This window comes from Primulina tabacum, chromosome 5 (assembly GCF_025594145.1).
Source record: "Primulina tabacum isolate GXHZ01 chromosome 5, ASM2559414v2, whole genome shotgun sequence".
NCBI classification, from domain to species: domain Eukaryota; kingdom Viridiplantae; phylum Streptophyta; class Magnoliopsida; order Lamiales; family Gesneriaceae; genus Primulina; species Primulina tabacum.
Window position 1 is genome coordinate 17,480,485 of NC_134554.1, and position 15,524 is coordinate 17,496,008.

General features: G+C 35.3%; 2 protein-coding genes across 23 annotated transcripts in view; one reads left to right on the top strand and one right to left on the bottom strand.

Annotated features, from left to right (window-relative positions):
* The first annotated feature begins 5,078 nt into the window (after positions 1 to 5,078).
* Positions 5,079 to 6,641, top strand: LOC142547166 (remorin 4.2-like). Of its 2 annotated transcripts, XM_075655295.1 has the most exons (3): positions 5,079 to 5,787; positions 6,147 to 6,353; positions 6,435 to 6,641. In XM_075655295.1, exons 1-2 carry the CDS (start codon positions 5,197 to 5,199, stop codon positions 6,336 to 6,338), a joined length of 783 nt encoding a protein of 260 aa, XP_075511410.1. In that variant the 5' UTR covers positions 5,079 to 5,196; the 3' UTR covers positions 6,339 to 6,353; positions 6,435 to 6,641. The 2 variants fall into 2 exon arrangements, with proteins under 2 accessions (XP_075511410.1, XP_075511409.1); XM_075655294.1 differs by having other exon boundaries at positions 5,080 to 5,787; positions 6,147 to 6,641.
* A 6,082-nt stretch (positions 6,642 to 12,723) lies between these two features.
* The window catches only part of LOC142547171 (uncharacterized), a 73,145-nt gene continuing 70,344 nt past the window's right edge, over positions 12,724 to 15,524 (bottom strand). For 15 of the 21 annotated variants that reach the window (XM_075655320.1, XM_075655319.1, XM_075655318.1 and 12 more), the window contains one exon: positions 12,724 to 13,650. In XM_075655320.1, coding sequence (XP_075511435.1) covers positions 13,592 to 13,650 — 59 coding nt within the window. In that variant the 3' untranslated portion in view covers positions 12,724 to 13,591. Of the gene's footprint in view, positions 14,421 to 14,588; positions 14,613 to 14,751; positions 14,831 to 15,524 lie in introns of all 21 variants that reach the window. The other 6 variants (XR_012820619.1, XR_012820612.1, XR_012820614.1 and 3 more) reach the window with 4 other exon arrangements.

Genomic DNA, 15,524 nt, shown 5'->3' on the forward strand with positions numbered 1-15,524 from the left:
TGGAATATATCCACATTATGGAGGGAGAGATTTCGTCATTTCTTGGTGACTTCCCTCCTCATGAGGCCATCTCCAACCGTCCTTCATATCCAACCGTATTCTATTTGTTTCCTTCATTTTAGAGTATGCAACAGTGATCCTCTATTTATGGAGTATCACTGTTCATACAGAGGATTGAAAAGGGGTGAAAAATAATTACAAAATAGATATTTTAAAAATTGTCATATAGTCTTTTTGAAAATTAATAAGCGAATTACATCTAGTTGTGCCATGTTTAGCGAATTAATTAAGTTTAGTTAAATAATATATTATGAAATTAATTAAGTATATGTGTGTATGTGTTCGAAAATGAAATAAATTAAAAAAAATTATTTGGTAATATTTAGAGTATATGAGTTGAAAATGAAATAAATTAAAGAAATAGAGTATTTGGTAATATTTAGAGGATATGGGTTGGAGAAGGTGTTTGAAAATAGAGATCCATCATGGATCTCTATTTTGGAAGATAGAGGATGAAAAATAGAGGATATGGATTGGAGATGGCCTAAGGTATGTTTCAAATAATACATAAAATAATAATATATTTTTGAACATTTTCTTCTCACTACTAATTCTATTTGACTTATGGAGGAATAGATTTATTTTGCAAAAAATCAAATTATTTTCAAACATTTTGTTTGGTGAAGTAGTCCAAGAAAAGGAATGCGTCATAACAAATCCTTGGACAATATTCAGTATATTAAAAATCGTCTCAATTGACTCACGGATATTCACCATCTAATATATAGACGATTTTTTCTCTAAATATGTATTTTTTTTGTTTATCTATATATTTCTCTAACATTTTCTCTATATCATATTATAATTCAAAATCAATAGAATATCCTCTTTATTCGTTTACAAATTGATGAAAAATATGACAAACAATATATTACATTAGCGGTCGTTCGTCTAAGTGGATTTAAAAATCGAAGTGATGGACAACTTCTCAGTGCTTAAACGGTTTGTTTAAAAACACTGATTATAAACGAGTCTCAAAACAAACAATTTTAGATTAACTTCTATAAAGGGGAAGTCTTGTGTTCCCTTCACATGGGAACTTTCGAATTAGTCTTCTTTCTTTTTCAAAAATATTAAGGGATATATATTATTTGATTTTGATTTTTTTTTTTGGCATGTGACAAAGTTGAATTCCGCGTGTGACCAAGTGGTGGGTAGAAGTCTAATTTGGATGGAATATTTATTCTAAAGCCGGCAAGTCAAACTCGGCGCCTCTCCTTCCAGAAGCACTCATACGACCATATCCAAGTTCTCTCTTTATTTATTTATTTTTAAATTAAATAATTTCAATTCTTTATTGAAATCATTGTATAAAATAACGAGTTATATGTTGAAAATAAAATAAATAAATTTAATTATTGGACGTTAACTAAGTTTAATAATTTATTGCTTCAATATTATATATTTTTTCCATCTTAATTATTTAATATTTTTTTATTTCTCAATTATATTAAATATATAGTTCAGTATGTACGTTTATTAAAATATACACACGTGTTTCTTTGATATCATGCTCTACTTTGGTACTCTGTCTCCTTCGACTTGGAATGTTCCATTTGCAGCCTTTTTCTTGACTGGGGAGGGGGAATTTAAACCCATACTTTGGTCCAACTTTTCTAGCCCAAGTTTGTAAACGAAATTTGGACCTAAAAACAAGAGCCCAATTAGTGAGGCCCAATATTTGTTTGCTCTCTTTCACCTCGTTTCCCACATGGCCCATTTGACCCGAGAACTTTTAATTTTAACATAATTTATATTCTTTAGAATAATAAATTGCTCTCTCTACTATATTGTATTTTTTTAAAAAATGGTGAAATAAATCAAATCTATTTATAAGTTACAGAACTTTCCACATTAGTTCTTCAGGCATCACCTTCATTTATGATTTTTTTATTATATTTTGTTTTATTATTGGGAATTTCCTACAACCTCTTCACTCCTGATTTTTTCAATTTTATTTTTTAAAGGATCTTCATGCTTTTTTCGCACTGATATAGCAGATAAGATTGTTATCTGAATTAAATAAATTTAGGAGAACGTAGAGATGTTGGATTTGTAGAAGGAAAGTAGTCAATTCCCTGATTTGCATCAATTAGAGGAAAATATGTACAATGATTAGGCTAGTAAATCAATTTCATTTATTTGTGATTGCAAATGATCTGCCGATTAGATCATATACAAGTGTATATGTATCCTTACACTGTAAATCAATAAGATTAATCTTTTGGAGAATCCATTATTGTCAAAAGCTTTGTCAGGATTCAGGTGCGTGGACGTCATTCTTGCGAACCACCCCTGGCAAAATATGATGGATCTGTCATTTATTTTACGGAAAAAAACGTTGGAGAAACTGAAGATGCACGAAGAAAAACCCTTCAATGCTCAGGTCAGCACTATCACAAATCAGATCAAATCAAGAAGCTTATTAAAGTGACTACAATGGTAGCTTTACTGAATCCAATAAGTTGGGTTCAAAATAAAGCAGTCATCACAGGGTGTTCAATGAACCCAACATTAATTTTTTTAAAAAATTGGTTTCTTTTGAGAGGATGCAGCTCACGCACCCTCTCAAATGGCTCATGTGTAGCATGTGTGCATGGGGTGCGAGCGCCTTACACCCAGGGGCGGACCCACTCTACTTTTCACCCGGGCTTGGTCCAAAAAAATGTTAAAAAATTTATATGTATAATTTTGGATAAAATTGATACTAGCCCGAGTAGATCAATTTAAAATATTAAAGGATTTTAGAGTTTAAAATTCTAATCCGAGTAGAATCGGGTTCTTGGCTCAGCCATTGCTTACATCTGTTGGTTGTCATTCGTAACTTTGGCTTTGGTTGACATGAATTGGTGCCTCAGCTTATCCCATATGATGATATTACACAGTCAAATTTGGAAAATAAAAAAAGAAGATTGTTAGACTATATGAAGCAGGACATTCTTCTCCTTGGGGGTGTAATGCAAAAAGCTCAAGAGATCTATTGGAAGGTGTACAAGGTTGACATAGAAGCCTCCGTCCAAAATGAGTATATCCCTAAACTAAATCGGCTCACCACCGCGGTTTTTTCCCAACAATTAGCTTCAATTTTGTTATTTTTATTGGGTTTTTTATTCCAAAAACTTTATTTGGGTAAAAACCTTTTTTAAAAAATAATTTTGTTCTCCAAGTTCATTTTTGAAACAAAAATACCTTCATTTTTTTAAATAAAATATAACGGCTACTTTTTGAACTTTTAATGATATCGACAAATTTTAATGATATAAATACATATCGAAATTAAAATAACACGAGTACTAAAAAAACGTAAAATCAGGCTAATAAAGTATAAATTATTGTATTTAGTATTTATACAACATATACATATATAATATTTTTCCAAAAGTAGAAAAATCCCAAATCCCAAACTCGAGCCCTTCCCGTCGCCGAATCTAGTTCGAAAAAGGAGCATCCAATTGAGTCCAAGCCATAGCGACCCGGTTTTCCACCCAAATCATCCGTTTGGAGCTCGAATTTGAGCGAACCGAATGCCCTAGCGCAAGCCCTATTTCTAGCAATGTCTTGCTCATGAATTTAATAAAGTTATACAACTTGTTCGAGTTCAGTAATCAAATCATAGAGAAATCAACTTTGGAAACAGAAGACAAGATGAAATATTCTCATATCTAATTATTTGATTTCTAGTTGCTTTGTGTGCGGATTGTACTTTGTATTCGTATCACGTGTATGAACTAATATAAATTTTGACGAGCCTCCTCGCTAATATTAACGATGACTTGCGGTTGGGTCGACCCATCTCAACCCGCCAAATTACTAATAAAATTGCCAATTAACCCCACCCCCACCCTGTCTGATAACAGTGGAAAGTCGACCCAGTCGCCATACTAACATTTTCTGACATTTTTCTAAATCCATCCGGAAGCACCTTTCTACGTAGCATCACACTTCCATTACATCAACCAAAGAAAAAAGACAATTGTTTTTAATATTCGTAAATGTCCACATCGCTCCACTATTTTAAACCACCAACCCAAAATTTAACATTGGCTCATAATGTTTCATTATCGCGTAATAAGACGTGTGCATTAATCAAAACCCCATCTGTTCTAAACAGACTAGCTTCGTCGTACTAACGTGTCCTCCATCGATTTTGCTAACCCATTCACGCCATTGATCTTGGGACACGTTTCTTTATTGAAAGGGATTCGAAATATCCACGTGTGTTTTTTTGATTCAGTGCGAAATTTCATTGGCTCTTACATGTAAAAATCTCCGAGCCGACAATTGAATATATTGTCCGATGCCCCCAAAACAACTGGATTTTTTTATTTTGTGCCCTTTGCTTGACCGAAACGAGTTGAAGGAAACATTCTTCAAATTTTGTACATCCAATACCTTAATTTGGGTGCGAAATCATTGAAATCCTTAAACTTGTCCTCGATAATGGAAGTTGAGTAGGTTTTTTGTGAGACGGTCTCGCGAATGTTTATATATGAGACGTGTCAACTCTATTGATATTCACGATAAAAAGTAATACTCTTAGCATAAAAAATAATACTCTTATCATAAAAAGTAATACTTTTTCATGGATGACTCAAATAAGAGATTCGTCTTACAAAATACTGATATGTGAGAGTATCTCACAAGAATTTTTATCTAATGAGAGTTGTATAGATCTCGGGTTTTCAACGAGACATTCTCTTCTAAATGTGTTCATTTTGAGACATGTACGTGGCATGTGTTTTCTCATACACTAATAGTCATGACATATTATCATCCTTATAAATGAATTTTTTTCATGTCTAACATTTGTTTCTGTTGCCACATCTCTAACCTCAATGGTGGTGTATGAATTTTTCCATGTACGAGAATGGAAAAATTATGATATTTTTAAAAATATGACATCATAATAATAGTAATAATCAAAAAATGATAATGAAAGCGAAATTAAGCACCTTCTCAATCGAAATCAACCATTTAAACTCAATTAATTGATCAATAATATGCGATTAAGACATTAATTAATGACCAACAACTTTACCGCTGCCTCCCAATCCTCCCCACTTCCCCTCCCAATCTCCATACTTCTTCTATATTCTTGCAAACTCAATCACATTTACGGCTGAAAAACAATCTCGAATGTTGAACAATCAACGAGCCTTGGCCATATCAAGAACTCAAGAGGATGCTCATATTGACGATGATGAATCATCGCCTGTGATCAGAGAAATCCACGCCTTGACCCCACCTCCGTCCTCGTTGGCCCGACGCCGGGAAACTTGGGAAACCGGCAGCCATAGATCATCTGCCCCTTCCACGGCTTCATCGGATATCAATTTCACCTCCATGAGTAGGGAGTTCAATGCTTTAGTCTTGGCTGGTTCAAGTTCAACCATCGCTTCGGAAAGTGAAACGAGCAACTTGGGGAGGATTGGGGAGGAGGAGACCAACCCTTTGGCGATTGTGCCGGATACTAACCCGGGAGGCGGAGGGGATAGAGTGCTGGCGGTTTCTGAAGCTGCGGATGATGGTGGTTATCGTATCAGTGGAGGTGCGGTGACGTTGACGGTGCAAAGCGTGAAGAAAGAGGAGGTTTTGTCGAAGATTAGTGCGTGGAAAAATGCGAAGATCGCCAAGATTAACAATCGGTTTAAGCGGGAGGATGCTGTGATTAATGGTTGGGAGGGGGAGCAAGTGCAGAAAGCTACTTCTTGGATGAAGAAAGAAGAGGTACTTTTAAATTTTAAATAAATTTTTAGTGTAAAAAATTATAAAATGCATGCAGGGTTGCTAGTTTATTGTACGTTATGGTCTCTAATTTTGCATATTTCTTGAAATATTAAAGATCATGTAACGATTCATCTGTTCTAGAAATAATTTCAGATTTCATGTAAAAGAAGTAAGTTCCCCTACGGAATATATATTTGTTAATACAAAACAGTGATCAAATTCTTGGATCGGCCCTCAATTGTTCTGTGCTCTGTCAAAAAGCTTTAAAGAAATGTGTGGCACATAGAGAAATAGACAAGGAAGAATCCAATACTTTGAACTTCGTTGCTATCTGAACTCCAAAATCTTCGAATTTACAGAGGAAACTAGAGGAGAAAAGAGCCAAGGCCCTGGAAAAGATGCAGAATGACATAGCACAAGCCCACAGGAAAGCAGAGGAAAGGAGGGCAATCGCTGAGGCCAAGAGGGGAACTAAAGTGGCCAGGATTCTTGAAATCGCCAATCTCATGAAAGCAGTCGGACGACCACCGGTCAAGCGATCTTTCTTTTAATATACAGATCTATAGGTATCCATATCCCAAACAATGTGTATATAAAATATTGCAAGGCATTTTGATTGAGTTTTGCTCATAAGGATCGTTATCCAGGACCTTAAGCTAAATCGGATTCCTTGCACTTTTCCAACTTAAAAGAGTATTCAAGTACCGTGGAGTATGAAAGTAGAAGAAAAACTCTATTTACATATTTGAGATGTCGGTATTGTACCTTTGAGATGTTAAATATGTGCTAGTTTCTGTGTTTTGTACTTTGTAATTTGCAGCAAGTAATCAGTTCAAAAACCTTTATTTGAGCAATCACGTATTGATCTATTTTTATCGACGAGATTTATACATAATTCAACTTTAAAATTATCTCGACGGATGGTTATTTAAATTTACAGATACAACATTCGAAGATTTAATATAGTCGAGGTGAGTCACTTGTCACACTCAATGAACAACTGGAACTTACAGTTTACACGACATTATCAGATTGTACGTATAATAGTCTTAACACATACGTACGTTTGAGTTCTGATATTATGTTAAGATTTAGATTTTTATCAAATTTAATCATAAAAGTTGGATCAAATTCATTTCTTGTTATCTCACTTTCATCTTGATGAATATCCCTCCACTAAAGTTACGGTGCATGACGTTAACCTCTCTCAATTAATAAGATGTTTGAGTTCGATCTTATATCATAACGAAAAAACTCTCTCCGGTAACATAAATCACTCAAAGAAAAATAGATTACGAATCTGGTAAGTTTTGAAATACAGAATATTAAGTAATAATCTTAGCATAAAAAGTAATATTTTTTCATAGATGATCTAAATAAAAGATCCGTCTCACAAAATACAATCCGAAAGATTAGTAGTTTAAATGAAAAGAACTTAAAGCATGTGTTTACAAAAGATTTTTTTATAAAATTTATGAAAATATCTTTTTTTTAAAAAAAACTCTTCTCCACATATAGCTTTTAATGATTTCCGTACATGATCAAAATAACTTTTATAAAAATATCGAATTTTGAAACAAATAGGATATATGATTTGCCCTTTATTTCAAAAAAAAAAAAAAAAACACACACACACACACACATTTAGACCTTACTTTTAATTAGGCATACTTGTATTTTATATTTCACAAATGAAAAATGATTTGGTTAAAATTTTAATTTGTACATAATATTTTTTATATTATATAGATTATATATTAATTCATGCAATATCTAATAAATTTTAAATAAATAAATTGAAAATATAGAAATAAATTATATATTTGTTATTTAGATAAAATTTCGCCAAAAAAATTGTCAAAGCATTTCCAAAAACTTGAAACTCTAATATCATGTTCAATTTTGATGACATTCTTGCACATCTCCAGTCAAATAATAACAAAAAATGATGAGAAAATAATAGATTATTTAACAATAAATTTTTGACAATAACCTGAAAAAAAACATTATGAGTAAGAGATTTTAAATTTAAACAACTATTAAAAATTAATTTTACACGCTCTAAAGGAAATCAATAATAAACATTTCAGTGACTAAAAATAATAGAGTAGGTCTCTTGTGAGACGGTCTCACATATTTTTATCTAGTGAGACGGATAACTCTACCGATGTTCACAATAAAAAGTAATATTCTAAGCATAAAAATTAATATTTTTTCATGGATGACTCAAATAAGAGATCCGTATCACAAAATATGACTCGTGAGATCGTTTCACACAAATTTTTGTCAAAATAATATGAATTTATACAAATTATATCACCTTTCTTCTTTTTATTTAATTTTGTTTTACCAAAATTCCCAGGATTGCGAGGACATGTGGTTGTGTTGTGTCCAAGTTCTTTGCATATGGTACAACTCTTTTTTATCCCCCAGTAAGTGATTAATCCGCTCCTTTTATTCTTTTTAACTTTGGTCTATCACATTTGCTTTCTTTATTTCTCACGATCATTTTAGGATAATTCTCATCTTAGGCAACTTTTGTTAATAAACCATCAACATATTGTGTTGGGTTTTGTCTCAAAACCAGATCTAAAACGCATCGGAAATTTAAAATTTTTCAGATATACGATATTTTAGGAACAATCGATTGCATTTGATTCATATTTAGTATATACATGTAAATAAAATAAATACACGAATAGAGATTACCACACGATAGTGCCTGCAAGAACCTTATGCTATGGTTAATGTACAGTATGTTTCCTTCAACCAAGTATATCCCGATCGAATCTGCAACCATTTGTATATCGAGAGTTGTTAATTAATTCGATAACAATGTGATTATCTCTGATTAATAATAATAGCATTGGATGTGCAACTAGAGAACCATCTTCCCTAAAACACATTTATTGCTCTGGCCAGAGACATCTTACACTATTAACTTATCAGATTACATAGGATATCTTCACCCGTAGGTGATCGGTGAATCCCCAACTACAATATATTGGCTCCTACGTATTTCGAAACTACACCCAACCTCGCCACCTTATGACTCTCAGTGGAATCGGTAAACAAGTCAAAGTGCATGCTAATACGCAGAGCCTCCATATTGTCCCGGGTTAAAGGATTAATGGTGTACAACCATAACCATGGACTATTCCACTCGATAAGTGATAACCACTTGGAAAATCCGAGGGATGGTTGTTCAGTGCATCATCATATGATCACCCATCTGTATGAAATGAACCTCTCCATGCCCTTATCAATGAAACATAACGTTTTCATCACAGATGCTAGTCTCAAATTCGAGCGACTTTTATCCTTGTTTTAGGAGACTGAATCAACTAGGAACTGATTTAGAATATACAGTACACTTCCTAATGAGTTTCATGATCTTACGTTGAAAGACAGACCTCATGGTACTTATTGTATATTCAAGGACTTTATCTATGCAGCTTGCATGAGTATACAGATAAAGTAAATGTCATAATATGATTAAAATCATTAAATATTGTTGTACATTAGAGTCAATAAAACCATAGCCACAAGTTGGCTTGCCGGGCACCTACTCTAACAATCTCCCACTTGACCTATAGCCAACTACCCATAGATCTCAGACCCATTGCTTCTCAGACCCATTGCTTCACGATGCTTCTCAAACAATGGTCCTTGGCAGGGGCTTTGTCAGTGGATCAGCAATGTTATCTGCAGAGGCGAATTTTTCTACTGATATGTCTCCTCTTCCCACAATTTCCCGGATGATGTGGAACTTCCTCAGTATATGTTTGGATCGTTGATGAGACCTCGGCTCCTTTTCTTGCGCAATGGCACCGGTGTTGTCACAGTATACCGGGACTGGATCAACTCTTTGAGGTATAACGCCCAACTCTTGGACAAAATTCCTCATCCAAACTGCCTCCTTTGCTGCAGCTGATGCAGCTATGTATTCTGCCTCAGTGGTCGAATCCGTTGTGGTGTCTTGCTTGAAACTCTTCCAAGAGACAGCACCACCATTGAGCTTGAATACAAATCCAGAGGTTGATTTCGAATCATCCACATCTGATTGAAAACTAGAATCAGTATATCTTTCCAATTTTAATTCTCCATTCCCATAGACCATGAAAATTTTTTTAGTTCTTCTCAAGTATTTAAGAATATCCTTCACGGCTTTTCAATGCAATGGACCGGGATTCGACTGATATCTGCTTGCAACACTCAGTGCAAAAGCAATATCAGGTCGAGTAGATATCATACCATACATGATACTGCCAATAGCAGACGCATATAGAATGCGTCTCATGGATTCTATCTCATCATCAGTCTTAGGGCACATAGACTTGGACAGACTCGTACCATGACACATTAGGAGATATCCTCTCTTGGACTCCTCCATAGAGAATCTCCTCAGTATGGTATCAATATAAGTGGATTGGGTAAGCCCTAGCATCTTCTTTGATCTATCCATGTAGATCTGTATTCCCAATACATATGATGCTTCACCCATATCATTCATGGAGAATTTACTAGCTAATCATATTTTAGTTGACTGTAACATCCCTACATCATTCCCAATGATTAGTATGTCATCAACATAAAGTACTAGGAATGTCACTCCACTCCCATTAAACTTCTTGTATACACAAGAATCCTCAGAATTTTTAACAAAATCAAACTCTTTGATATTGTTGTCAAATCTGAGATTCCAACTCCTTGATGCCTGTTTGAGTCCATAAATGGATCTATGAAGTTTGCATACTTTATGCTTACTTCCTACTGATGTGAATCCTTCAGGTTGAGACATGTAAATTTCTTCCTTAATATCACCATTAAGGAACGCTGTTTTCACATCCATCTGCCATATTTCATAGTCATACCATGCTGCTATGGCTAGCAATATCCTAATTGACTTGAACATTGCCACTGGAGAAAAAGTTTCCTCATAGTCAATTCCTTGTCTTTGAGTATATCCTTTTGCTACCAGTCTGGCTTTGAAGGTCATTACCTTCTCATCCGCCCCAAGTTTCCTTTTATAAATCCATTTGCTTCCTATAGGAACAATTCCCTCGGGTGGATTTACTAAGGTCCATACTTTGTTCGAATACATGGAATCCATCTCGGACTGCATGGCTTCAAGCCATTTAGATGAATCGGCATCTGATAAGGCTTCTTTGAAGTTCCTTGGATCACATCCAGGAATAGGCTCATCTTGGCCCTCTTCAAGAAGCAGGCTCATCTTATTAGGTGGCCTTGAGACCCTTTCAGATCTCCTTGGAGCTTGTGTCTCTTCAACTGGCTGTTGGGGTGTAGGTTCTACATTTTCAGTAGTGGGTGTATCTTGAATTTCTTCAAGTTCTATCATCCTGTCTTTTCTATCCTATAGAAACCCCTTCTCTAAGAAGGTGGCATTCGTTGAAACAAACACTTTTGTTTCTTTGGAATCAAAGAAATTATATCCAGCAGAATTTCTTGGATATCCCACAAAGTAGCACAATTTTGCTCTACTATCCAATTTGTCTCCCACTGCCTGCTTTACATAAGCAGGACATCCCCGTATTCTTAAGAAAGAATATTTGGGAGATTTTCTCATCCAAATCTCATATGGAGTTTTATCCACTGCTTTTGTATGAACATTGTTCAACAACATTGCCGCTGTTTCAAGCGTAAATCCCCAAAATAATGGCGGCAATTCAGTGAATCCCATCACAGATCGAACCATGTCCATCAATGTACGATTACGACGTTCTGACACACCATTCATCTGTGGTGTGGCAGGCGGGGTCCATTGTGAGAGAATCTCATTCTCTTTAAGATAGTATTGAAATTCAGCACTTAAGTATTCGCCACCTCGATCAGATCGAAGTGTTTTAATACTTTTTCCTAATTGTTTCTCTACTTCATTTCTGAATTCTTTGAACTTTTCAAAAGCTTCAGACTTGTATTTCATCAAATACACATACCCATACCTCGAGAAGTCATCAGTAAAAGTAATGAAGTATGATTGCCTATATCTTGTGCTAACACTTAGCGGGCCACATACATCTGTATGGATTAATTCCAGTAGATCATGTGCACGCTCTACTTTTCCTAGGAAAGGGGTCTTGGTCATTTTTCCTTTCAGACAGGAATCACATGTCTCAAGAGAGTTTATGTCTGACTGATCAAACATGCCCTTTCCTATTAACTTGTGCAACCTTCTTTGGGAAATATGTCCTAGCCTAGCATGCCACAAGTGTGCTTGATTAAGACTATCTTTCTTTCTTTTATTTGTTGAAATCATGTTTACATGGACATTTTCAACAGGAATATCTTTTATTTTTAAGTTGTAGATGTCGTTTTGTAATTCTCCTGTTCCAATCAAACATTCATTCTTGTAAATTTTGCAAACATCTTTAGCAAATAAACAAGAAAATCCATCTTTATCAAGCATAGAAATGGATACAATGTTTTTAACCAAATCTGGAACATATAAAACATCTCTTAATAACAACTTAAAATTATTGTCTAACATCAAGTAAATATCTCCTATAGCATTAGCAGCAACTCTTGCTCCATTGACCATTCTTAGGAAGGTCTCACCATCCCCAAGTCTCTTACTTCTTGTCATCACCTGCAAATCATTGCATAAATGAGAACCACATCCAGTATCTAGTACCCAAGAAGTTGAGTTAATCGAGATATTTACTTCAATGTAAAACATACCCTTGTCAGAACCTTTCTGAGCTAGATATTCCTTACAATTGCGGTTCCAATGTCCAGGCTTATTGCAATGGAAGCAAACATCTTCTTTTGTTTTAGGCTTTACAAGCCCCTTAGAAGTGTTTGTAGTTTGCTTTTTCTTGGGTTTGAATTTGTTGGAAGGAGCAAAACGTTTCTTTCCTTTCCTTTGTGGTCATTTCTTCGTCCCATATGAGGAACCTACTAGGAAAACATGTTTTTCCTTTTTTATGGTGGCTTCATATATAGTAAGCATATTAACTAACTCTTCAAGGCTAGCCTCTATCTTGTTCATATTAAAATTCACCACAAACCCATCAAACGATGCTGGCAGTGACAGTAACAGGATGTCTGTAGACAACTCATTTGGTAAAACTATTTCTAGTCCTACCAATTTTTCGATGATCCCAATCATCCTCACACCATGCTCATGGACCGAGGCCCCATCTCGCAAACGTGTAGTCATGAGTTCCTTGACGGCTGCATGCCTCAAGGGACGAGTCTGTGCACCATACAACTCTTGTAGGTGTGTGTAAATGTCAGTGGCATTAACAGAATCCTCAAACCGCCTCTGTAACTCATTTGACATCGAAGCTAGCATATAGCTCTTTGCTTTCAAGTCATGGTCCCACCATTTCTGTGAGGCCCATTTACTCTAATGACAATTAATGATCAAACAATAATGGTTTGACTTAAAGCTGCAGCAGAAAAATGTTTAAAATACTTTAAAACGGACCTCAGGGCCTAAAAAAATTTCGCCATGACCTCCCTGTAAGTAGGACATCCTGAAAACTCAAGCATCAATTTATATCAAAATATACTCCAACTAGAGTCATTAAAACAAAACCGAAATTTAACAACCTATAGCCGCACTGGCCAGGAATAAACAGAAATTAAAACTTACCAAATGCTCACCAGATCATAAACATCACAGAGCCAACTCAGAACATCACAAAAACAACCAAATACTACTACAGATACACGGGGCATCTCCCCGGCAAATAAAGTACAATACAAGTCTGAAACAAACTCAAGATATACATATAGACTAACTGAGAGACTCCACTGAACAGAACCAAGCAATCCAACCTCAATCCCGAGCTCCACTGGCGGAACCTCGGCCTGATGCTGCAAAACGACTCGGGAGATCTACCATGGTGCCCAAAAGCAACCACATCAGCCCCCCCAGTAAACAACTGAGGTTAGGATTCTGGTATGAAACAGTTCAACAATAACAACAATAACATAAATCATGCATAATCATATAATGAAATGTAATATGCAATGCATGAAAGGCTCAACGAATAATCGGGATAACAGGAGCCAACAAACGGTACGATAACAACTGGAATAATGCTCGAGCAACAACACAGGGGAGTTACGTCGTCATGCAACTAAACCGCCCTGCCAAGTATGCGAGGTATGCCAAGCTGTGCTGAATAACACCCCTGACTCGGCCTCCATACAGCTGATACGATATAACAAGATGGCACAACCGAACGAACTAGATGACACAATCCCAGCGCTCACCTCAAAAGGCTGCACTAACCACGGGATTGTTCAATCACATCTACAGTCTCATGTGTATAGGCCTATCAGCCACACAATGATCCCGAGATAAACAACAGTGCCAGATAACAACGGATATCAACAATGGGCTAACAAGAACGATAGGGCTCAACATGAATGTCATAATAGTATGCCCGATGCTAAATGCCAATAATATGTCATAATAATAAACATAGATCATAACGAAGGCATTTACCAATTTATAACAGTCAACAATCCATAAACACGATCAATGTAACACAGAATGGCAATTAAACATAATTTATGTTTTACCGTCGTATGTTACCGAGCTGTAACATACCTATACAACGAAAATGATCTTCAAGAATGATCAACTGAACTCTCTTAGCCTAAAATAATAAAATAAGCCGAATAATTCCACAACTCATCATTATTTACATTCCAACCATTATCAACTCGATAATCCTTAGATTAATTCCAATGATAACAACCATACTATAACACCTTTAAATATAACACAAAAATTAGACATAATTAATAGGCTCGCCAAATTATACCTCGAAGATTTCCAATGACCGAACCTACAACAATTATCCAATAAATATGTCAATAAAACGCTATTCGAACGACGAAAACAATTTAAATCGAAATGGGTAAAAATCCAAATTTCGGCAGCCTACTATCACGCTTAGAAGCTGAAATTTTGGACTAGGAACTCACAAGGTCGAATTTTACTCTAGTCGCTAGCAGTCTCGAGGCGACTACCCACCGGAAACTCGTCGGAGTTACTGTTCACGAGCTGAAAAATTCAGAAAACTAGCTGGAAAAATTCAGAAAGCGAGCTGGAGTTTAAAGGGAAATCACAAGGCTTAAAACCCACTCCAACATACAACAAAATTCCAAGGAACAAAACTTAAATCTCACCTAAATCGAACCAACAGCAGCAGCCAGGAACATGCCTCGATTTGGGGTGAAAAGAGCCTCAAAAGTGGCAATTCATGGATCAAAACGAAGCTACTGAAGTAAGGAAGACAATCCCTCAACCGTTCGTGATTTCGACGCCGGACGGGAAAGTTATGGCTTCTCAAATTTGAAGGTGTTGAAAGTGACGAAAATTTGGTTGAGGGAAATGGGTTTGCTTCTTTCTCCTATTCTTTTACCTTCTTTTAAAAGTAAGTTGTGTGTATATGTATATATATATATTGTGTATTTGATTACTAAAATAGTAACTCAAGCCCAATTATCCCGGTCTGGAATTATTTTGCTCTCGTGTGTTATTTTAAACTCTATATGTATTTTATATCGTTACATTCTCCGATATTCTAAAATACATATTTTTAACACACTTCTTGAATTTATTTGGCATAAATAATTATTTTAATTTACAACTCAATAATTATTCTAATTATGCCAAAATTACCGGATAATTAATTTCAGGGCCTTACACTTCTCCACCCCTTAAAACAAATTTCGTCCTCGAAATTTCTGTTTAT